The 26,146-nt window shown below is 36.5% G+C and overlaps 1 protein-coding gene across 6 annotated transcripts in view; it reads left to right on the top strand.

Annotated features, from left to right (window-relative positions):
* Nucleotides 1-26,146, top strand: part of ARHGAP32 (Rho GTPase activating protein 32) — a 267,538-nt gene that overhangs the window by 174,997 nt on the left and 66,395 nt on the right. For all 6 annotated transcript variants that reach the window (XM_033861803.2, XM_073807992.1, XM_033861805.2 and 3 more), the window contains 5 exons: nucleotides 7,337-7,474; nucleotides 9,516-9,608; nucleotides 10,480-10,602; nucleotides 12,160-12,237; nucleotides 23,000-23,081. In XM_033861803.2, coding sequence (XP_033717694.1) covers nucleotides 7,337-7,474; nucleotides 9,516-9,608; nucleotides 10,480-10,602; nucleotides 12,160-12,237; nucleotides 23,000-23,081 — 514 coding nt within the window. The remainder of the gene's footprint in view (nucleotides 1-7,336; nucleotides 7,475-9,515; nucleotides 9,609-10,479; nucleotides 10,603-12,159; nucleotides 12,238-22,999; nucleotides 23,082-26,146) is intronic.

Below are 26,146 nucleotides of genomic sequence, written 5' to 3' on the forward strand. Positions count from 1 at the left end.
GCAAATTATGTGTTACGGTTTTAATTTCCTGCATATAAATTTGCATAAAAACGCAGACTTTTTACTAGCACAAGAACAGTTTTTAAAAGTTGAAAGAAATCAGTTTATTGGTATATGAAGAAATGAATTTTGAAATCCAGTCCCCAGTATTTACCTTTTGAGGCTCTGAATGTTCTTTCCGTTATGTGGTTGCTTATTGTTATTTATTTCTTTCAGCAATACTCTATAGAGAGACGAGAACATGATTACTTTTTATAAATTTAATAAACTTTTTTTTAGACCAATTTTAAATTTACAGCAAAATTGAGTGGAAGTACAAGGTTCCCTTGTGTCCCTTGTCCTCACACATGCACATCCTCCTCCACTATGGACATTCCCCTGCTAACGTCGTACATTGTTACAACTGATGAGCCTACATTGACGTACCATTGTCATTAAGGGTTCATTCATGGTGTTGTGCATTCTGTGGGTTTGGATAAATTTATAATGTGTCTTCACCATCATAGTATGTGGAATAGTTTTACTGTCCTATAATCTCCTGTGCTCCACCTATTCATCTCTCACTTCCCCCTAGCCCGTGGCAACCACTGATTTTTTTCTTAAATTTTCTCCATACTTTTGTATTTTCTACAGTGTCATATGGTTGGAATCATAGTATGTAGCCTTTTCAGGGTGCCTACTTTCACTTAGCAATATGCATTTAAGTTTCATGTCTTTTCATGGCTTGATACTTTGTTTTAGTGCTGAGTCATATTCCATTGTCTGGATGTACCACAGTTCATTTATCCATTCACCAGCTAAAGGACATCTTGGTTGCTTCCAGGCTTTGGCAGCTTTTAATAAAGCTGCTGTAAACCTTTGTGTGCAGGTTTTGTGTGGATATAACTTTTCAGCTCATTTGGGTAAACACCAAGGAGTGCAATTGCTGGATCCTGTGCTAAGAGTATGATAAATTTTGTAAGAAACTGAAAAGTCTACCTAAATGGCTGTACCATTTTATATTCATACCAGCAGTGAAGGAAAGTTCCTGTTGCTTCCCATCCTCCCTAGCATTTGGTGTTATTAGTGTTCTGGATTTTTGCCACTCCAATAGATGTGTAGTGATATCTTCTTGTTTTTATTTGCCTTGCCCTGATGTCATATGGTGTGGAGCATCCTTTCATATGCTTATTTACCATCTGTATGTCTTTTTAGTGAGGTGCCCATTTTAAAATCAGTTGTTTGTTTTCTTCTTGTTGATTGTTAAGGGTTCTTTGTATATTTCGGTTAAAATCCTTTATCAGTAGATATGTTATTTGCCAATATTTTCTCCCAAGTCCGTGGCTTGTCTTTTCATTCTCTCGACAGGGCAGAAAATCTTAATTTCAGTGAAGTCCAGCTTATCGATTCTTTCTTTCATGGACTGTGCCTTTGCTCTTGTATCTAAAGAAAGTCATCACCAAACCCAAGGTCATCTATATTTTCTCCTGTGTTATCTTCTAAGAGTTTTATTGTTTTGTGTCTTATGCTAAGGTCTTTTTGAGTTAGTTTTTGTGAAAGATGTAAGGTCTGTGTCTAGATTTATTTTTTTGTGTGTGGATGTTCAGTTGTTCCAGCACCATTTGTTGAAAAAAACCATCTTTTCTCCATTGTATTGCCTTTGCTTTTTTGTCAAACATCAGTTGACTGTACTTTGGTTGGTCTGTTTCTGGGCTGTCTGTTTTGTTCCATTTATGTATATGTCTGTTCCTTTCCTAATACCATATTGTGTTGATTATTGTAGCTTTATGGTAAGTCTTGAAGTTACATACCATCAATCCTCCAACTTTGTTCTTTTTCTTTAATATTGTGTTAGCTGTTCTGGGACTTTTGCCTCTCCATATACACTTTAGAATCATTTTTTCAATATTCAGAAAAATAACTTGCTGGGGTTTAGGCTGGGGAAGGATTGTGAATCTGTAGATCAAGTTGGGAAGAATTAACACCTTGGCAATATTGAATCTTCCTGTCCGTGAACATGGTATATCTCTCCATATTTAGTTCTTTGACTTCTTTCACCAGAGTTTTATAGTTTTCCTCATATAGATCTTGCACATGTTTTGTTAGATTTATGCCTAAGTATTTCATTTTTGGGGTGGTAATGTAAATGGTATTGTGTTTTTAATTTCAGACTCCACTTATTTATTGCCTGGTATATAGGAAAGCAGTTGACTTTTGTATATTAACCTTGTATCCTGCTACTTTGCTGTAATCACTTACTGGTTCTAGATGGGGTTTTTTTTGTTGTTTTGTTCTGTATTTTCTACCTAGATGATCATGTCATCTGTGTACAAACGCAGTTTTATTTCTTCCTTACCAATCTATATATCTTTTATTTCCTTTTCCTGTCTTACTGCATTAGCTAGGAATTCCAGCACAGTGTTTTAAATCAGTGATGAGAGAAGATATCCTTGCCTTGTTCCTGATCTTAGTTGGAAAGCTTCAAGCTTCTTACCAAAAGTCAGTTCCATTTCTATAAACTCTAATAACAGATTATCAGAAAGAGAAATTAAGAAAACAATCCCACAGTTGCATCAAAAATAATAAAATACCTAGGAATAAATTTAACCAAGGAGGTGAAAGATCTGTACACTGAAAACTGTAAGGCACTGCTGAAAGAAATGGAAGATGACACAAATAAATGGAAAGATAATTCTTTGCTCGTGGATTGAAATAATTGATATTGTTAAAATGTGCATACTCCCCAAAGCAATGTACAGATTCAGTGCAATCCCTACCAACATTCCAATAGTGTCTTTCACAGAAATAGAAGAAACACCCCTAAAATTTGTTTGGAACCACAAAAGACCCCAAATATTCAAAGCAATCTTGAGAAAGAAGAACAAAACTGGAGGTATCATGTGCCCTGATTTCAAACTATATTACAAAGTTATAGTAATCAAAACAGTATGGTATTGGCATAAAAACAGAAAAATAATCAATGGAGTAGAATAGAGAGCCCAGAAATAAACCCACACGTATATGGTCACTTAGTTTACAGGAAAGGAACCAAGAATATACAATGGGGAAAGCACAGTTTCTTGAATAAATGGTGCTGGGAAAACTGGGCCACCACATGCAAAAGAATGAAAATAGACTTGTACCATACACAAAAATTAGCTCAAAATGGTTTAAAGGCTTAGATGTAAGACCTGAAGGCATAAAACTCCTAGAAGAAAACATGGGTAATATTCCCCTTAACATCAGTCTTGGTGATGATTTTTTAAAATCTGATTCCAAAAGCAAATGTTTATAAACAAGTGGAACTACAAAAAAACTAAAAGGTCTGAACTGCAAAGGAAAGCATCAAGAAAGTAAAAAGATAACTTGTGGAATGGGAAAAAATATTTGCAAACCACGTATCTGATAAGGGGTTAATATCCAGTATATACAAGGAACCCCTATAACTCAATAGCAGAAAACAGTCTGATTAAAAAATGGGCAGAGGTCTCTTCAGTCTCTTTAGCAAGTGGTGTTGGAAAAGCTAGACAGCCTCATGTAAATCAGTGAAGTTAGAACACTGCCTCACACCATACACAAAAATAAACTCAAAACGGTTTAAAGACCTAAGTATAAGACATGACACCATGAAACTCCTAGAAGAGAACATAGGCAAAATTTCTCTGACATAAATCATAACAATATTTTCTTAGGACCATCTCCCAAGGCAAAAGAAATAAAAGCAAAATTAAACAAATGGGACCTAATCAAACTTAAAGGCTTTTGCACAGCAAGGAAGCCATCAACAAAATGAAAAGACAGCCTATGGAATGGGGGAAATAGTTGCAAACGATGTGACCAACAAGGGGTTAATACCCAAAATATATAAATAGCTCATACAGCTCCATATCAAAAAAAAACAAACAACCCAATCAAAAAATGGGCAGAAGACCTAAATAGACATTTCTCCAAAGAAGACATAGAGATGGTCAACAGGCATATGAAAAGATGCTCAAAATCACTAATTATTAGAGAAATGCAAATCAAAACTATAGTCAGATATCGCCTCACACCAATTAGAATGGGCATCATCAGAAAATTTACAAACAAATGCTGGAGAGGGTGTGGAGGAAAGGGAACCCTCTTGCACTGTTGGTGGGAATGTAAATTGATACAGCCACTATGGAGAACAGTATGGAGGTTCCTTAAAAAACTAAAAATAGAATTACCATATGACCCAGCAATCCCACTACTGGGCATATACCCAGAGAAAGCCATAATTCAAAAAGACACATACACCTCAATGTTCATTGCAGCACTATTTACAATAGTCAGGTCATGGAAGCAACCTAAATGCCCATCGACAGATGAATGGATAAAGAAGATGTGGTACATATATACAATGGAATATTACTCAGCCATAAAAAGGAACGAAGTTGGGTCATTTGTAGAGACGTGGATGGACCTAGAGACTGTCATACAGAGTGAAGTAAGTCAAAGAGAAAAACAAATATTGTATATTGACACACATATGTGGAATGTAGAAAAATGGTACAGTTGAACCTGTTTGCAAGGCAGAAATAGACACACAGACGTAGAGAACAAACGTATGGACACCAAGGGGAGAAGCGGGGGGTGGGGTGGGATGAATTGGGAGATTAAGATTGACATGTATGCACTAATATGTATAAAACAGATAACTAATAAATAACTAATAATAACTAATAATAACTAATAAAGAACCTGCTGTATAGCACAGGAACTCCACTTAGCTGTACAGTAGAAACTAACACAACATTGTAAAACAATTATACCCCATTAAAAAAATTAATATTAAAATTTTTTTTTAAAAAGGTATCCCCTCACTATGGTCAGAATGACCATCATCAAAAAGTCTACAAGTAATAAATGCTGGAGAGGGTGTGGAGAAAAGGGAACCCTCTTGCACTGTTGGTGGGAATGTAAATTGATACAGCCACTATGGAGAACATTATGGAGGTTCCTTAAAAAACTAAAAATAGAGCTACTGTATGACCCAGCAATCCCATTCCTGAGCATATACCCGGAGAAAACGTTAATTTGAAAAGATACATGCACCCCAGTGTTCATAGCAGCACTATTTACAATAGCCAAGACATGGAAGCAACCTAAGTGTCCATCAACAGATGAATGGATAAAGAAGATGTGGTATATTTATACAATGGAATATTGCTTAGCCATAAAAAATAATGAAATATTGTCATTTGCAGTAACATGGATGGACCTAGAGAATAAACTAGGTGAAGTAAGTTAGATGGAGAAAGTATGATATCACTTATATGTGGAATCTAAAAAACAATACAGATGAATTTATATACAAAGCAGAAACAGACTCACAGACATGAAAAACAAATTTATAGTTACCAAAGGGGAAAGGGAGGGGGAGAGGGATAAATTAGAAGTATGAGATTAACAGATAGAAACTACTATACATAATATAGATAAGCAACAAGCATTTACTGTATAGCACAGGGGACTATATTCAATATCTGGTAATAACCTATAATGGAAAATAATTTGAAAAATAATATAACAATCATTTTGCTGTACACCTGAAACTAACATAATACTGTAAGTCAACTATATTTCAATTTAAAAAATCCAGAGCTTTGAAATAAAAAGTCGACATCTGTTTAATCTCTGTGATGGAGATATACATACGTTAAATTAATTTTTGTAATTTTCTGATATTTGAAGTGTTGCATAATTTTTGAAATGTGTATGTGTGAAAGAAAAATATTTGCAACTATGCGATAAGTTGTTTTTCTTTTTTTCTGCTTTGTTGTTCATTTTTATTTTTGCCATTCCAAAGGAACAAGTATTTAACCACCTGTTGTCACTCAGGAATGCTTTGGGTAGAAGGCAGTGGTAGAACTGAAAAAACAAAGGAGCTTACTTGAGCTAAGAGTGAAAGAACAACTTTCCATAGTAGAAGAACAGCACTTAAAAATCACGTAGGCAAGAAAGGGAACATTTCACACATGGAAGAAATGCAAGTGATTGAGCATAACTGGAAGCAAAGAAACGGCATGGAGGAGTAGTGAGTGGGATCACACTATAAATTTAGAGAGGCCCAGATGATGCAAGCCCTGATATGTGCAAGTATGTTTGGACTTAATCTTGTGGATCAGTGGTTCCCAACTCAGGCTGATCATCAGATTAACTGGATCTCATTCCAGATTTATTGAACTAGCATTTCTTAGAATAGGAACCAGGAGACTGTTCTTTAAAAATATCTGACACATCTGTTCTCTTATTTCATTCTAACAGCCCTCTGAAAGAGGGAGGTGGTATTGCTTTCCATCTGTGTAATGGAGAATTGTAGTTCAAAGTAGGACTAGACAAGTTTATCCTGTTAGTTATGGACATACCTGTGTTTAGAATTCAGCACCTCTCCCATGAAATGGTACCTTCTGCTTCTGCCCCATCTGGTGGAGGCAAATGGAAAAGAGCTACAGTAGAGATGTTTTCTTCAATTCTCAGATGGCTGCTTTGTCTCCCAGTCCCTCCAGATGGCTATGAGATGAAAGCTTCCGTATAAAAGTGGACTGAATTGTCAAACCACATGGTGTGTAGTGGGGACCAGCTCATCATTACTGCCCACAGGAGCTTTTGAAGGCCTTTTGTCAGTGTGACCTGACAAGCTTTGTATTTTGTGTTGGGGGAGGGGAGTGGCAGAGAAGATCAAAAGCAGGGAGGTCAGAAATGATGTCAGCCCTTAATAAAGCTCGGGCTACAAAGTGATAGATTCAAGAGAAACTTAGAAGACAGTGTGAAATAAATATGCTCTGTGAGCAGATTTTCATTTCTAATGAGCTTGTGAGTTTAGGTAAGGAAAGGAAGAAAGACTGAGAAGTGGGGAGACATAGTGGGTTCTAGATAATATATGCACACCAAATGCTTCTAGATGAAATTTAAGAAAATTAATTTTCAGTGTATTTCCAGTTTCAGTCACAGAAGTGTTCATGGTAACTGATCAGGGACCTGGTTTTATTTTTCTTTAATTTCTGGTAATATTCTCCCGTACAAAATCATTTTATGGTTCTTTCCGTGGGTTTAAGGTCACATGCTATCTTCCCATCTACCAGTTATTATTCCCAAGGAGAGCCAGTGGGCTTGATTAGTGGTAGGAAGAGGTTTAGTGGACAGTTCTAGTTTATTTTCCATTACTGACATTTTAATGTAATATAACTCACTATAGGGTTCTGGAGTTTATTTATTGTCAAGTTAATTAGTAAATATAAAATCTCATGAATAACATCGTTATGGAACAAATCCTGGTTCCTGACCATTCCAAATAGAGACAAATTATAGGAGTCTTTCTTTTTCTTACTCATAGGGCAAAAGTTGGATCATTAAAAGAAGTTATGAAGATTTTCGGGTACTTGATAAACATCTTCATCTGTGTATTTATGACCGACGATTCTCCCAGCTCTCAGAGCTTCCCCGTTCTGATGCCCTGAAGGACAGTCTAGAGGTAAGCATTCAATACTTTGCAGAAGTAATCGCTATAAATTAGAAGAATTTTTTTTGCCAGTATACTAAATAAAAGCTTATATTGAGCACTCAGGAAGATTCGTGGGATTACTTAATTATTTCTTAACTGAAAAATTAGTAATGCTGTTAGGATATTTTGAATTGAAATAGGTTCAGTGTATAATTTTATAAGAAGACTCTCATCTTAATATATAAATGGGCAATATATATGAGCAGATCATTTTTCAGAGAGAATGCAAAATATAAAAGCAAAAATATGGAAAAGTGTTGACCTCACTAATAATCAAAGAAATGTGTATTCAAATGATGCTGTTTACTCAGTTTATGATGGCAGGCTGTGTCCATGCACTTATTTCCACTCCTGCCAAAAATTTCTAGTAAAAATATGAGATTTTTTTTTAAATTTAAGAGGAAAGAGATTCTTTTATAACACCAGAAAATAAAAAGAACCATCAGGGAATCAAAAATTGTGAGGAATCTTTGAAAGTAGATGGGATAAGATTTATGGGGGCAAGAAAATACAGCATAAGAAACTTGTACAGGAGGACTGCAGAGGGACAGATAAACTAGAAATGTTCAGTGTGAAAACCGAATAAACAAAGTAACAGAAGAGTAAACAGAGGGCTTTCAGAAGCATGATTACCACCCTCAGAGAGAAAGTGAGGCAGTCACATTCATGGAATGAGAACAGAGTTTTAAAAAATAATCAGAGACCTTAGAAATGAACATGTGGTTTTTAAAATTAATTTTAATAATAACAAACAGCTGGACTACATGCAAAATGGACATAGATGAAGAGAGAATTAGTGAGCAGGAAGAGCAAGCTTTGTAAGAACACAGCCCCAAAAGGGACAAAAAGTTATGAGAGAATTGTTGGGAATCACAGAGAATAGATCCAGAAGTTCCTACAAGTTCCTGTTCCTCTTGTAGGAGTTATAGGAGGAGAGAGTGGGTGGCAGTAACTAAAAATATAATAAATTCCCCTAAATTAAAAAAGGGCCCCTTTTCAGATTAAATGGGCCCATTAAGTGCTAAATATAATAAGTGAAAAGACACACATCTAGAAACATTGTGGTAAAATTTCAAAATGCCAAAACAGAGAGGAAACCCAAATGGCTTCCAGAGAGCAAAAACAAGGTTTTTCTCAAAGGAACAAGAAACGTATTGGCGTTAGACTCCTTGGCAGCCACAGTGGATGCTTGAAAACAGTGGAAGTCCTGAAGGGAAGCCATTTCAAATCTAGTTAATTCCCAGGCGATTATGTAGTGAGGGCAAAGTGGAGACTTCAGTCATGCAAGAACTGACACCGCGACAGGGTCTCAGGAATGTCCTAAAACCGCAGATTCTTTCGTCCTATAGAAAGCCTGGACGTCTCTCTGCCTCCTTTTCCCTGTCTGCCTTGTCTGTTGTGTATTTCTTTCTCAGACTGTCTCACAACATGACCACTCCCAACAGGGGCCAGGTTCTCATTTCTTTTTAAGACAGGAGCCAGACTGAGCTGAAATTTTGTGTCACGGTTCCTAATTCCTACAGCAGCTCCTGTTAGGTCAGCTAATGTTGGGTCCCATTCCTGGACCCATCAGTTGACTTCGTGGTGTCGGATCACGTATGAACTGTCCTGCCATGGCTGGGTGTGTGAAGACTGCAGCAGGCCTTGAAGAAAGCATTTCAGAGTAGCAGGGGGAAGCCAGGTGGAAAAGCAAGTATGTCTCTGCTATCGTTTTACATTTTCAATACAAAAATAGAAAGAGAAGGCAACCAAATTAGAAGCTGTACAGTAGTATAAGCCCTGATGATGAGGGGCTAAAGTGAAAGTTCTGCACCAGACAGGAAGTTACGTAAGTGCCTGTAGTGTCAGTTATGGAACTGTTAAGCCTCTATAAAGAACCTCCGTAACTATGAAAATGCATAAAAATCTGCAGATTTTTTTCTCCTGGAAACAACCAACTTAACACCAGTTTCTTTGACAGAGAGTGGAGTATCTTTATTCTGTTACCACTGAATCTTCTCTTTTTCTTTAGTCAGTCACTCAGATGCTTATGGCTTACCTGTCCCGCCTTTCAGCTATTGCTGGCAACAAGATCAATTGTGGACCTGCCCTTACTTGGATGGAGGTATTAATCCAGTTCATCTTTTATTAAAGTTAATTTTAAAATTATCTACTTAAGAAATTTAATATTAATTTTCATAGCTGTTGAGTTTCAGGAATTGAATAAATGGTGCTTATTCTTTTCTGCAAGATAGATATGTGATACATTAAATATTTTTCATCTCAAATCTTTCTTTGATAATCCAGGAAGCTAATTTTAATATTATTTTATGAATCACAATGACACCTGTTATTTTTGTATTTAACATATTAATGTATATACATTTAGCAAGGTGTATGTGTATATATATGTATATATATATTTAATTGGCTTAGTAACTGAAAATAGTTTTTAGTCATTGATGAACAAGAGACAATTAACCTTTTAAAGAGTCTGATTTAAGAATGTCTTGAGTGATAGAGTATCCTCCAGTCAATAGGTTAGGTTTTTCTCCTTAATTTGCATATGTAGAGTTACATTATTCTCTCCTCTCAGTGGAAATTGGGAAGGCAATGAAAAGTAGAAAGAATATAGACCTTCGAGCCAGGCCAACTTGCCCTGAGATCTTGGTTCTTCATTATTGGCTGTGTGATCTGGGACAAATTATTTAATCTCTCATAATTTATAGAGCCTCTTTTAGCTTTAGCATCTTCATCTTTAAGTGTTGATAATGATGATAAGTATCTTTTAGAGTTATGAAGATTAAAGTATGTATGTTATATGTACAGTACAATGACTGGCATATAGTAAGTACTCGATAAGTGGTGGGTTTGTTTTTTTTTTAATATTCTTTGGGTTATGGTTTTTCTAAGTCAAGTTGAATTATATAGATACACAAAGAAACTTCCAAGTCCCATGTCCTTAACCATCTCATAGTATATTTTCTTTGTTACAGATTGATAATAAGGGAAATCACCTTCTAGTTCATGAAGAATCATCCATTAACACTCCTGCTGTTGGTGCTGCCCATGTTATCAAGAGGTACACTGCTCGGGCCCCGGATGAATTGACCTTAGAGGTAAGTGACTAAAGATGCTATGTGTTAGCTCAGTCCCTGCTATCTTTCTAGCCTCAGTTTTAACTGTTGTAATCATTTCCTTAATGAAAAGCACCAGGTTTTTCTGTGCATCATTGTCTTTCAGCCTGGCATGCCATCTATTTTTATTTTAATGACTGAACTCATTCTTGAAAATTCAGCTTAAATGTGTCCCATTTCTTCTAGGAAGTCTCCTTGATCTCCTTCCCTCTACTCCATGGAAATACATACCCCCCAGAACCTGCACTGAACGTCATTCTGAGCTGTTCTCAAGGCTTATCTCTGATATGTCACTTACTACATTCAATCATAATCGTTCTCCTGTTTGTCTCTGTGAGCTTCTTGAAAGCCAGATCCTCTTCTGTCTTTGTGTGTTTAGCACCTAAAAACAATACCTAGTGATACTTTCTTCTCATTGTTCATAGATTGAGGTAAAGACCAGATGAAAAGTGAAATGAACATTTCTTGCTATCAGATGCAAAAGGAGAGGAATTAAGTTTCTTCCTTTAATATTGGCTGATGAGAGACCAAAGACAATGCTGGCAGTTACTCAGTTTAAGAGGAAAAACAGTGTAAATTTTTACTGTATAGAATTCAAACTGTTCTCAAACTAAATTTTTAGCTCTATACACAAAGGAATCCTTGGTCTTGAAAGATACCATGTCTGTTAGCAAGTATGGTTTTGTGAAGAGGACTTTCATGACTGGAAAAATTAGTTGTGAATATACAAAAAAAATTCTTAAAGCAATATTGTGTACATTAGCAACATTGGTCTGAAGTGCTTAACTGGTTTATCACAGAGATCATCAGTTATTTTGATTGAAGAATACAACTTCCTTTAAATATATTATTAAAAACTATTATTGCTATTTTCATACTTACAATTTTGTAAAAGTTTGTACAAACTCATTAGTTTGTCTTTTAAAGGGAAGAAAGTCAGCTATTTAGTGGGAATGTTATATTGAACCATCTATTAAAAGAAATGTAGTTGTCATTCAGTTTTACATGTACTAAGAATAACCCAGTAATTGTAGACATCTTAGAGCTTTCCTATATGATGAAATAAGATATGTCAAATGTTTAGCACAGTGCCTGGCACATGGTAAGTGCTCACTAAATGTATTAATAGAAGCCGCTGTTGTGCTAAATATGAGTATTTAAAATAGCCTTTTAGGTTCACTAAAGCGAATCTGATCACCTTTAGTAACAGCAGTTAACAGAGTATTTTAACAGAAGTGATGGTGGTATGATGCCTGATGTTCAGACATCTTATGCTATCACTCAGGCTTTCTGAAGTTACTACAGGTGTTAGTTGGACCACAGTCTTTGTGCTGCTTAATTTTCTGTAAACGTCTCCTTAACAAATGGTTAAGATTATTAAATTCCTTACAGAAAGAAGTGTTAATGTTTTACCAGAAATAATGAGCCAGAAAATAAGATAGTACTTTACCCTTTTGTTACAGTTAAGATTTAAATTCTAGACAGACAATTGCTTTAAAAATTGATTTAAAACGTTTCACTTAAAATTTTTTCTCCTAGGTGGGGGACATTGTTTCTGTTATTGACATGCCCCCAAAAGTGTTAAGCACGTGGTGGAGAGGCAAGCATGGATTTCAGGTAGGCAACAAAGAATTTGGTGTGGAAAATTCAAAGATCGTTTTTTCTTTCAGTAATATTTCTGTTTATAATATGTGCTGGCAGTGGACTTTGTCATCAGAAATTTTATCTGCAGTGATAAAAAAAAATGTAGATATTAGACTTGGGTTTCCTTTTCTAGTTACTATTGTGGTTGTTTTGATCTCCTCCTTCTTTCCTGTATGGTGGTGTAGCCAAAGTGTGAGCAGAACCACATGCCTGGTGACCACTTTTAGATTATCGGGACTGTGACTCTGCCTTGCATTTCACAGTGGCTTAAAATCATGAATCACGTATGTTTTCTCTCTAGAATTGTCAGTTTGATCAGTGTTTTTTTTAATGCACTGTAACTGTTAATGTAAACAATGTATGAATTGCAGAATAACAGCAGAATCTAAAGCTCTTTCTTTTTCCTTATATGCCTAACTAATTTGAGACCTGATAAAGGCATATTTTAGATTGACTAGCACTAATTTCCATAGGATGATAAAGTTTCCTTTTATCTTTTAAAACTATCACTAGAAGAGCATCTAAAAATGCTTTAAAAAAGGCATTCATTTAAAAAAGGAACTGAATACTTTAAGGGAAGAACCCACACAATTCAGTCCTCCTCTCTCCCGTCTCCAAGTACAGTCACACTCTGAGATACTGGGGTTAAAGGCTTCAGCATAAGAATTTGGGGAGATATTATTTAGACAGTCCCAGATGGCTAGGTGGGTGGGGCCACTCTTAGGGCTGGCTTGAAGACCTTTCCTGGACTCTCTCTCACAGACTTGATAAAGAGTAGGGCCCTGCTTGAGCCAGGCTGGCTCCTAGGCCAAGGGCAGGCAGAATGTAGGGGTGTTGCCCATGACTGCAGAGAGCTTGAGGGCCTTGGGAGGAAGGAGCCCTGGGAATGACTGCTTCATGGGTGCCCCTCCCCACCCTACTGTCCTCAGGCAGCATCTGAGAAGGGGCCCAGTGGTACTCACAGGCTGGTACAGGGCCTTCGTTTCATTCATGGCAGAAGGCCCTCTGGGCACTGACACCATGCCCCGAGGCAGGATGAGGAGGACAGGCAGTACTGGTCCCCTCCTCAGGGCCTCTCAGATGAGTGGGAGGTTCTGAGCCCAGCAGGACTCCCTAGGAGATCTAGGAGGGGTTTCTGGAGGTGGTGACTTTGAAATGCAGCATCCTGTGCATGTCTTCAGAGGAGAGGATGTCCAGATGACCTGGGTAGACTGGCTAGACGTGAAGCAGCCATGTGACCAGTTAGCCAGCTTGACCTGTCCTGGTCACACAGATGGACTGTGTAAACTGTGCTTTGTCAGTGAGCCATGAAGGAGGAAGCACAGAGGCAGGAAACCTGTCTTCCTGATACAGTAGCAGGAGACGAGGGGCTGGGCTTGGCCTTGGGGTAGCTTGGACAGTGTGGTCTTCCGGGAACCAAGGCCATTTAGAGCTGACCACTCTCGGGAGAGAGGGTGAAGGGGAGCAAAGATGTGGGCTGTTGCGTCCCAGGATGGAGGCCAGCTCTGAGCTGTGGCACTCTGACCGCTGAAGGGACGCGGTCTGGAAATGCGGTGTCGGCGTGCAGGCAGCTCTGCTCAACCTAATGTGTTTATAGCGTGTTACGTGGACTCCCCTTTCCTTTTTTGTCAGTCTCGTGTGTCATTTTCTCCGGCCAGCTGTCTCGGGGCATGACAGAGTACACGTGGCGTGCGGAAGGAAGCCTTTCCCTCAGAGCCCTGTGAACTGATGCTGTGCAGTTGCTGGCTTGTGACTTTGTTTTATTTTTTTTTACCATTTAAAAAATAATTAATAGGGCTTCCCTGGTGGCGCAGTGGTTGAGAGTCCGCCTGCCGATGCAGGGGACGTGGGTTCATGTCCCGGTCCAGGAAGATCCCACATGCCGCGGAGCGGCTGGGCCCGTGAGCCATGGCTGCTGAGCCTGCGCGCCCGGAGCCTGTACTCCGCAACGGGAGAGGCCACAGCAGTGAGAGGCCCACGTACCGCAAAAAAAAAAAAAAATTTAATAGGTTTTATCATTTAGTACAAGTTTACAGAATAGTTGACCAGATAATACACAGAATTTCATATACTCCCTGCCCCACACATGTATACAGTTTCTCCTGTTAACATCTTGCTTTACAATTCATTGAATAGAATTGGCAAAATGCTGAACTTTATTACCCACAAGCTGATTAGCAGTTTACGTACAGCACAGTGTAAGCACTCTTTCTAGAAAAGTAGTCTGAGGAACACTGGGGCCGGAATCACAAGGATAAGAATACAGTGTGTCAGCATCACATCCTCCTCCATGACGATGGAGACAGTTTTGGGCTTTGCTCTTCGTTACCTTTAATGAACCGATATTCATACATCCTTATTGACTATAATCCATATTCTCATTAAGGTTCACTCTTTGTGATGTATATAGTTCTGTGGGTTTTAACAGATGCATAATGACCTGTATCCACCATTACAGCTTCATACAGAGCATTTTCACTGTCCTAAAAATCTGTGCTCACCTATCCATCCTTCTCTCCTCCTAACCTCTGACAAGCACTGATTGTTTATTGTCTCCATAGCTTTGCCTTTTCCAAAACATCGTATAATTGGAATCATATGGTATGTAGCCTTTTCAAACTGGCTTCTTTCACTTAGCAATATGCATTTTAGGTTCCTCCATGTCTTTCATGATTTGATAGTTCCTTTTTTCACTGTCTAATATTCATTATTATGGATATGCCATAATTTATTTTTCCATTCACTTATTACAGTGCATCTTGGTTGCTTCTAGTTTAGAGCATTTATGAATAATGTTTCTGTAAACATCCATGTGCAGGTTTTTGTGCAGATGTGTTTTCACCTCCTTTGGGTAAATACCACAGAGTGCACTTGCTGCATTGTATGGTAAGATCATGTTTAGCTTTGTAAGAAACTACCAATCTGTGTTTTAAAGTAGTTGTTACCATTTTGCCTTCCCACCAGCAACAGCGGTGATGCTGCTCTGCATTCTCATCAGCATTCGATAGTTCTCAGCTGTTGTTGTTTTAACCATTCTAATAGGTGTGTGATGGTATTTATTGCATTGTTCTCTTAATTTGCAAATAAAAGTAGTCCAAGGAGTAGCATTTACCAATATAGTTAAGGGCGCTATTCTGCCATCTTCATTTTTCTGTTACCAGTAACTCCTTCTGCCCTCCCTTCGCCACTGATTCTCAAACTTTACTTGATATGCTTATGACACGTTACATGGGGAACATGTTAAAACATAAAATCCTATGACCGAAGCCCTGAAATGCTGTTTCACTGGTTGTGGGACAGGATTAAGACTGCATTTTTATCCATGTGATTCCGGCCCAGGTGTTCCTCAGACCACTCTTCTGGAAGCAGTGCTTACTCTGAGCTGTAGGTAGACTCTGCCAATCAGCTGGTGGTTGATAAAGATCAGCATTCTGCCCATCTGTGTATTGTTTTAACCTAGACCATAATTTTGCTGTGGGAGCAGAAGGATTAGTTCATCCATGTGTTTAAATTATACTGTGACTATGTTTCTTTTCTTAAACTTCTGGGAGTAGGAAGTGTGAAATTATATTAACTATAGTAATTTGAAATTCCAAAATCTGTTTTTTACTTGTCTTCTAAAGAGTATATTGAATCTTTTACCTCTGTTTTCTGAGGTGTTTCATCATATAATCTATACTTAAGCAAAAAAAAAAAAAAAAAGCTCTTTGCTTTTTCTTTCTTGTTAAAAATAAATGTCATTAGCTTTTGTACTTATCTGGGGACTGTGGTTGGAAATGTGAGGTGAGGTGTCTGGAAAGTCTTTTTTTCTTATGTAAAAGCCATAACACAAATGTAAAATGTTAAAATCTTTGAGCATTATTTGTTAGTGCCATGTTTGGCAAAATTTTATCTGGGAGCCACTGGCATCAGAATGACCCCAAAACATGTTAAAACCAGATATTACTAATCAGAATCTCTGGGGATGGGGACAGGAATCTGAATTTTATCAAGTTCCTCAGGTGATGAATAAACACAAAATGTGAGAACCACTGACCCAGCCTCCCATTGTTTATCCTGTGCACAGATAAAGGAAGAAATTAAACACAGTTTAGTGAGTGTTCTCCTTTCCCCCCAGAAAATCTTCTAAAACATATTTGGGATACAGTCAACCTAAGAGATAAAATACCATTTAGAGAGTGACAGGACTCTGTACAGCTCATGTTCTCTTGGTTCTCCTCAAGATGGTCAAGGATCAGCTATTTTATTTTTCAAAGTTACCCCAGAAGGTTGTGTGAGGGTTTCTGTGTACAATGACAGAGAAGCAAATCTTGGACAGTAAACATTTCCTTGCCTCAGGAGTTTAATGTGGTTCCAAGTAGCTTATTTTCAGAAACGTATTCTTTATGCCAAAGGGAAGGGATGTGGAACCCTTGTCCCTTGTAGTAAGTAGTTTAATAGAGGAAGACAGTTTACCCACCTATTTCTATGAAGACCATCATTTTATGTACGGAATTCAAAGCTGCACCTTTTCATTACTCAAAATTAAGTAGAGCAGAATATTTCCTCTCCAGTCAAGTAATGGGAAATCACATACTGTAATTTTTCATCTGTAATGTTATAGAATTTCAAGGGAAGAGGGAGTATGTGGTACTCCAATATAAGGAATTGTAACACTTTCTTGCTGCTTTTACGTGTGCTTTCTAAGTGCTTTCCATTAACCTTTAATTCTCACCGTCTATGAAGAAGGTACTATTATTACCTCTCTTTTACTGACAAGGAAACTAAAGCAAAAGGGGACTAAACTGCAAGCCCATTGTTATTTTGCTGTTTAGTGTCAGAGCTTAGGTAGAAATTTAGGCATTCTGGGCAAAGAACAGATCATAGTAGTAATTTAATGAACTAGTAGTGGCTTCTGCTTGTCTACATGTGTGAATCATAGATTTCTATATTAGAAAAGATGGTAGTGGATCATCTGGTCCTAAACTGTCATTTTAAAATTATAGAAATCCTGAGACAAAGGAATTTAGATAGATTGTTCTGATTTACAAAGACAGTGAGTCAGTGATATAGCCAGAACACAAGCTTGGTGAGTTCCAATTTTGTATTTTCCCCCCCTTGGATCACAAAAATATGTAAATTTTCTTAAATTATTTTCTGTGTTACTTACTGCAGTTTTTTATTTTTCTTATTGGTGCCATTAGCAGCTGCCACTGATGTTCAGAGAGAAGCTAGTTTCTAGATAGCTCCTTTTGTTAATTTGTACCATCAGAATATGTCCTAGCAAATGATGCTTAAACACTCAGTTTCATGGAAATTATTGACAAAATGGCTTAGAGTAGTAGTTCTTAACCTCATCAAACCCTATATCCCCTTGTTATGATAAATAATTTCTAAAATCTTTCCTTATGATCCTGAAATGAAATTTACAAATGATATACCAACCTACAAACACAATTTCAAAAAAGTCAGTATAATTTGTCACATATAACATAATAAAGGAGAAATAAAAGGAAAGTAATTGTGTATTTAAAATACACAGTGTATATTTAAAATATATATACTTGGGACAACTGCATGGACATCTTGTTATTTCATATCTAGTCCGCAGACCAGTAGCATTTAACATCAGTCAGAAAATATAATAAAACTCATTTGTAATAGCATCAAAACTATGAACTACTTAGGAATGTATCGGAAAAAAGATACAAAAGATCTGTGAACTGGAAGCTACAAAGCATTTCTGAGAGAAATTAAAACATATTTTAAAAAAGAGATATATACCCTGTGTATGGGTTGGAAGTCTTTATATTGTTAAGATGCCATCTCTTCTCAAATTGATCCCAATCAAAATCTCAGTAGATTTTTTGTAGAAATTGATAAGCAGATTAAACAATTCATATGGAAATGCAAAGGACCTAGAAAAGAACAGCCAAAACAAATTTGAAAAAGAAGAACAAAGTTGGAGAACTAACACTAATTGATTTGAAGACTTAACTGTAAAACTGCAGTACCAAGAGAGTGTGGCATTAGGGGAAAGATAGACACGTAAGTCAACAGGACAGAATAGATTCCAGAAGTAGACCCACACATACATGGACTGCTTATTTTCAACAGAGGTTCAATGTCAGTTCAGTGAAGAAAACATGGCCTGTTTTACAAATGATGCTGGAACAGTTGGATATCCTTATGCCTCCAGAAATCCTTTGATTTATTTCTTGCGCCATATGCAAAAGTTAACTCAAAATGGATCACGTACCCAAAATGTAAAGCATAAACTATAAAGCTTCTAGAAGAAAGCATAGGAGAAACTTTTGTGACTTTGGCTTAGGCAAAGTTTCTTAGATGTAATATCAAAAGAGCAATTCATAAAATAATAAATTGAATTTCATCAAAATTTAACACTTCTGCTCTTTGAAAGACATTACTTATAACACAATAAAAAGACACACCACAGACTGGGAAAAAATATTTGATGATTATATCTGATGAAGGACTTGTATCCACAACATATAAAGAACTCTCAAAATTCAACAAGAAAACAGAACTCAATTTAAAAAGTAGCATAAGTGGGAATAGACACTTAACCAAAAAGATATGACAAACAAACACATAAAGAGATGCTCAACACCAGTAGTCATTAGAGAAATGCAAATTAAAATGACAGTGAAGTCTTGCTACATACTTATTAGAATGGCGAGGATGTGGAGGAATTAGAACGCTGACACAGTTGGGGGGAATGTAAGATGCTACAACCAATTTGGAAAACAGTTTGTCAGTTTCTTAAACATACACTGATGACATGATCCAGCCATTCAACTCCCAGGTGTTTATCCAAGAGAAAAGAAGGCTTACGTTCATACAAAAACTCACACATGACTGTTCATAGCAGCCTTACATATAATGGCCTCAAGCTGGAAACAACCCAGGTATCTCATGAACAAGAGATTAATGCATAAACAATTGGTGGTATTTATACAGTAGACTATTACTCAGGAATAGAAGGAAAGAATTATTGATAAATACAGCAACATGAATGATCCTCAAAATAATTATGCTGAACGAAAGAAAACAGACGACAAAGAATACATGCTGCATGACTCTATTCATATAAAATTGTAGGAATTGCTAAGTAATGTTTAGTGATAGAAACTAGGTTAATGGTTGCCTGGTGGGCAGGGGTAGGGGCTGGTAGGGAGAGGGAGAGATTACAAAGAGATACACGGAAACTTTGGGGGTTGATACATATATTCATAAATTTAAGTGTGGTTACAGTTTCATGGGTGCCAGAACTTATAAAAATGTACACTTTAAATATACACAGTTTGTCAGCTGTACCTCAATAAAAGTGGGAAAGAACTGCAGAAGCATCTGATTTAACTTTACATGTATCTAATCCTATTGATAATTCCTGTGTTTTCTACCTCTGTGTCTCTTACATTCATATACTTTTCTTTCTTCCTCATGCCAAATTGACTTGGGGAAAAACTACTAAATTGAAGGTTCTCTTTCTCTCCTTTAAGCCCATCCCTAACCTGTTCCTGCCTTATCTTTTTCTTCTATTACTATATTTTTATTACCTACTCCTCTACCCTCATGGGCCCTAGATGCTCGTCTTTTCTTTTCCTCCCATCTTCCTAGAGTAGAAACTCATTTTGAGTCCTGCAAAATATACTGAATTTCCCTCACCTTTCTCAGCCATTTACATTAGAGCTTTAGAAAATGCCACTGCAGCAGAAAGAATAATATGATGAATATAATTATAATAATATAATTTAATGTGAATAAAACAGGATGATGTAGTTCATAGATCATATTGTTAGAGTTCCAGTCACTTTTAACGTTGGACATTTTGAGTTTATTAAAATTATTTATATTTGGTGAAATACTAGCTTAAGTATGCATCAGAAAAGTATAAATGTTCATTAACTATATTTTTAGGGTTAGTTATATTATGTGTATATTTTCAGTAGAACACAGTTTCTTTTTTTTTTTTTTTTCTTTTGTGCTGTACGCGGGCCTCTCAGTGCTGTGGCCTCTCCCGTTGTGGAGCACAGGCTCCGGACGCGCAGGCTCAGCGGCCATGGCTCACGGGCTTAGCCGCTCCGCGGCATGTGGGATCTTCCCGGACCGGGGCACGAACTCGCGTCCCCTGCATCGGCAGGCGGACGCTCCACCACTGCGCCACCAGGGAAGCCCCACAGTTTCATTTTTTATGATGGAAATTTTATAATAGGAAAACAGAATCTATTTGCTTTTCACAAGTATACAGAATTAACTCCTTTAAATAAAACAGTTACCTTAACTGTAAACAGTTACAGTTAAGAGTGATTTTGGCTTCAAGAAACAAAAGTGAACAGAAAAGGTAGCATTGCTGCAGTTGAGTCAGCAGCTTAATGATGCTAGGCAGAATTCTCTAAGATTCTCTTGGCCTTTCTTTAAGGTCAAATGATGGCTACTGCAGATCCAATCCCAATACCTACGTACACAGCATAAAGAAGAGACAGAACAGTAGCAGTAAAGCTTTTTACAGGTGCCGTGGCTACACCTGAATGCAAGGAATCTGGGAAACTGAATATTTAGTTTAGCTAATATTTAGTAATATTGCACTTTATAATAAAGGGAGACAGGTGAGCAGGGATTGTAATTAGGCGTCAGATGAACCTATCATGGACCTACCTCTACATAGTACACAGTAGCATTTCCCCCGTATACCTAGACCTGATGCATTGAGACATTCAAAAGGTGAAAGTGTAACTAGTATGTATGATACAGTTCCCCAAAGAAGATCATTAAGCTTTGTTCAGTCTTTGTGAAGAAGTGATGGAAAATTAGTTTTGTTTGCTGACAGATGCTTGAGTTTAGAAACTAGGCTAGGTGCTTTCACACACATTATTGAGGTAGCTAATGTTGTCCCATTTTTACAAATTAAGAAACAGACAGATGTTAAACAATTTGCTGCAGATCACAGAGCCTAGTAAATGGGTGGTCTTTTCTCTATAGCAGATTGCAGAAAATGTTTACAAATTGAAATGAATTAGAATTTTATGGAAAGAATGATATTTGACAGTGACGAAACTTAAGTATACACAAGCAAAAGGTGGTAGGTATTGTGTGTCGTATCCATACAGAGGAGGGGCCAGAGCCCTCTAGATCTTCCAGTGGCCAGCATATTGAGATAATAAAGAATAAACAGCATTTCTCAAGTGCTTACTATATGCACTTTGCTTATACTGATCCATTTAATTCTCATAACAACTCTTATGAATTAGGTACAGTATTATTATGTTTAGAGGAAGAAACCGAAACACAGAGGCTAAGTTATAAACCCGACCAGTAAGTGGCAGACCTGGAGTAGAACCCAGGCCCTCTTAATCCTGGGGCTACACTTAACCATAAGTGATTATCTTATAACTGATTTGCGTAAGAGAGAATGAGAATAATTATTCAAGTTGATTCTTGTCTGGTTCTAACCAATCTTGGAAGAATTTCTACTTGTTATTAGTTAAATAGGAAGTTGAGTAAAGTATGATATAGAATTTCACCAATAAAAGCAAATACTTAGAGCATCATTTTGGAAGGCAAAGCATATAGGAACTCTAAGACCCAAGTTTCACATCTTTCAAACAAAACTGAAAATTTGTTAATAAGCCCTTTCAGCTCTTGATAACTAGTTACATCTTCATAATTTTAAGAACTAACATAGAATATCGATCAAGAAATTGAAGTAAGAATGCAGCAAGTGAGCATGTGAAAATAATCCCACACAGATGGAAATTACACAGCTCAGAACTTCACGATGAATCATACTTTTGGAAGACCATTCCTTTCTCCCCCAGAGTCTTGACAACAGAGGGATGGATGTACAAAGTGATGTAGTTTTCTTGTTTCAGCTTTAACATCTGCTGCTTGGCAGCCCAATTATATTCCCATCTAAGAAAACATCTACAAATATTGGTAAAAATTCCCTTTTTACTTTTGTTTCCTGGCTCTTTGTTTCTCTATTCATTCTGTTGGCGATGTAGTATCTCTGGGTGATCTGGAGCTCAGTATTTTACTAATACAGCTCCTTGGGAATCTACCTAACACCATGAGCAATCCTGCTACCATGTCAAACTGGCGTGAAGCCAGAGTCTGTTACCACTGCCGAGATTGGTTGTTTTCTTCTCTTGCTTTCCCACTTATCCACGCACTACTGGGCTCTTTAACAACAGTGGATACCAGGATTTTAAGTGAGCAGTTGTTTCACCAATTTATTTTAGTCTTGTCATTTCATGGAACCTGTGAGAGAAACAAGAGAAAATTTGCAAAAAAATTTGAATGAGGTTTAGTGTTGATTTTTTTAAAATCATATAGAGAAATCAGTAAATATGAAAGTTGACAGAGGTGTTAACACAACTAGATTGAAATTTCAGCAAAGTAAATTATTAACAGGTATAAATTATACCTCTTGCACGCATAGCTTGGTATCAGGCTAAATATTTTAATTGGTGTAAAAGAAGCTTGGGAAATTAAAAGGTAAAACTAGGAAAGCAGACTTAGATATTTAGACAAATAAAACACGTAACTCGATATACTCATAGCAACAGATTGTTTTATTGTTTGTATAATTGGCATCATCAGTGATACAGAGTCTTGGAATAACAGAATCATTGGGAGGGGCTGTGAAGCACATTACTGGAATTGAATTGGCAGTGTTCATGCACTGGTCTGTTCTCTGGTTTAAAATCCTCTCTTTGCTGCTTTTCTTCTTTAGGTGGGACTCTTCCCTGGACACTGTGTTGAGTTAATTAATCAGAAAGTTCCCCAGTCAGTGACCAACTCAGTGCCAAAACCCGGTGAGTACACTTTTTCATGAATGTGATTATTTATCAACTGCTTAAAGATTCAGATTTTCTCTTCCAGTCAAGCACATAGCTTGTCTAACTATTCTTTGCATTTATTGTCATAATATGCACTCTTAATTTTATGTGGCTTTGATTTTTAGTATATTCTTTTCTCTCTGTTGATCATTTCACAAAGGTTTACATGCATTGAAAATTTTAGACAATTTTAAGAACTGTTTGCTCCATTAAGCTTTGTCATTATTTGTTTTTACAATTATATAGTAGGAATGTAGCTTATTAATGAATAAAACTATAAAAGAAAATACCAGGTTTAAAGAATTGACACGGAGATAGTATGATTAGCTGAAAATTAATAAATGAAGGGAATGTATATTTTATCAGTGCCTGTGAACATCAAAACTATTTTAAACAGCATTTGTTGTCATTTATATAGTATATTTACAGTGCTGTATAAGTATGTGGAGTATTTTACAGATATGTAGAGCAATGTGTTACAGGGGGTAAAAATTTAAAACTGGAAATTTTTGTTTTTATTGGGGTGATTTAATCTGGACAAATTTTACAGAATACCTCATCTGGAACCTTTTAATTGTGATGTAAATTTTTGGAAAGAAAATAAAAACAAAGACTAAAAGATTTTAGAAGGAGGAGGGAGTAATCAAGTGTATTTCTCCTGATTGTATTACATTCCCTCTGCCCTTCTCTACCCTCACCGTGGGATTCTCAGTCTCTTTTCAAGGCATTTTTATCCTCTGTTAAATCCCCCTTCTTTGGGTAAACTTGTTAAACATAAAAGCACTTTCTCAGTGAGTACTTATTCATTAGTGGTTGTGATGGCTGTAGTTTTCTTTCCTTGTTTAAATATGGCATCAGTAACTTAAAAAAAAAAATCCTATGCCCATTAGCAGACACTGCCCCATCCTCTCCCTTCCCCCCAGCCCTAAGCAACTACTAACCTACTTTCTGTCTTTAGATTTCTCTAATCTAGACATTTCACATAAATGGAATCATACAATATATAGTCTTTATGTGACTGGCTTATTTCACTTAGCATAATGTTTTCAAGATTCATCCATGTATCAGTGCTTCATTCTTTCTTATGGCTAAATAATAGTCCATTGTATGGATATACAATATTTCTTTTATCCATTCATTTTGGGTTTCCATTTTGGCTATTACGAATAATGTAATACTTAGTGTACAAGTTTTTGTATAGATATATGTTTTCATCTCTTGAGTATATATCTAGGAGTAGAATTGCTGGGCCATACGGTAACTCTGTGTTCAACCTTTTGAGGAACTGCCAAACTGTTTTACAAAGTAGCTGCACTGTTTTACAATTCCACCAGCAGTGTATGAGAATTCCAATTGTTCCATATCCTTGTTACTTTTTTTTTTTTTTGGTTATTGCTGTCTTAGTGGGTATGAAGTGATATATCTTTGTGATTTTGATTTGCATTTCCCTGATGGCTAATAATGTTGAACATCTTTTTATGTGCTTATTACCCATTTGTATATCTTTGGAGAAATGTTCAGATCCTTTATATATTTTTTAATTGGGTTGTCTTTTTATTAATTGAGTTGTAAGTGTTCTTTATACATTCCAGATACAAGTCCTATATCAGATAATATGACTTGCAAATATTTTGTCACATTCTGGTTTGTCTTTCGTTTTCTTGATGATGTCTGTTGAAGTGGAGATGTTCTTAATTTTGATGAAGTTCAATTTATTTTTTTCTTTTGTCACTTATGCTTTTGATGTCTTATCTAAGAAGATGTTGCTTAACCCAAAGTCAATATTTACTCCTATGTGTTCTTCTAAGTTTATAGTTTTAGATCTTATATTTTAGTCTGTGATCCATTTTGAGTTAATCTTTGTGTGTGGTGTGAGGTCCAACTCCATTGGATATCCAGTTGTCCGAGCACGATTTGTTGAAAAGATTATTCCTTCCCCATTGAATTGACTTGACTCCCTTGTGGAGAATCAGTTGACCTTAGACATATGAGTTTATTTCTGGATTTTCAGTTCTCTTCCATTGATCTATATGTCTGTTCTTATGCCAGTACCACCCTGTCTTGATTACCATTGCTTAGTAGTAAATTTTTCAATTGGGAGGTCCTCCTACTTTATTCTTTTTCAGGATTGATTTGGTTTTTCTGGGTACCTTGCAGTTCTATATGAATTTTAGAATCATCTTGTCAGTTTCTACAGAGAAGAGAGCTGGGATTCTGATAGGGATTTATTGAATCTGTTTATCAATTTGGGAAGTATTACCTTCTTGCCAGTATTCATTAAGTCTTCCAGTCCTTGAACGTGGGATATTTTTCCATTTGATTATTAGACCTTTCATTTCATTCAATATTTTGTAGTTTAAAATTTTTTAGAGTATAAGTTTTACATATCTGTTGTTAAATTTATTTTTATTCTTTCTGATGCTATTGTAAATGCAATTGTTTTCTTAATTTCATTTTCTTATTATTCACTGCAAGTGCACAGAAATACAATTAATTTTTGTGTATTAATCTTGTATCCTGAAACTTTGCTGAAATTTTATTAGTTCTAATAGGTTTTTTAGTAGATTTCTTGGGATAGGCTAAATATAAGATCATGTCATCTGTGAATAGAGATATGTTTACTTCTTCCTTTCCAGTTTGGATGTTTTTTATTTCTTTTTCTTGCCCAATTGCCCTGGATATGTTACATTGTTGAACAGAAGTTCTGAGTACAGGCATCCTTGTCTTACTTCTGATTTTAGGAGAAAGCATCTAGTTGTTCACCGTTAAGTAACTTTTTAACTGTGGGGTTTTCATAGATGCCCTTCATAAGGTTGACGAAGCACCCTTCAGTTCTTAGTTTGTTGAATGATTTTATCACAAAAGGGTGTTGGATTTTGTCAGATACTTTTTATCCATCTATTGAGATGATCATGGGTTTTTGTGGTCACTATTTTGAAGTTATTAAAATTCAACATCAAAAATTTATTGTTATTTCTTGTGCATTATTTTTATGTATTTCTGCTGTGTAAGCTTAACTTTTATTAATTATAAAGTCTATC

The sequence above is a fragment of the Tursiops truncatus genome, chromosome 8, assembly GCF_011762595.2.
Source record: "Tursiops truncatus isolate mTurTru1 chromosome 8, mTurTru1.mat.Y, whole genome shotgun sequence".
NCBI lineage: Eukaryota > Metazoa > Chordata > Mammalia > Artiodactyla > Delphinidae > Tursiops > Tursiops truncatus.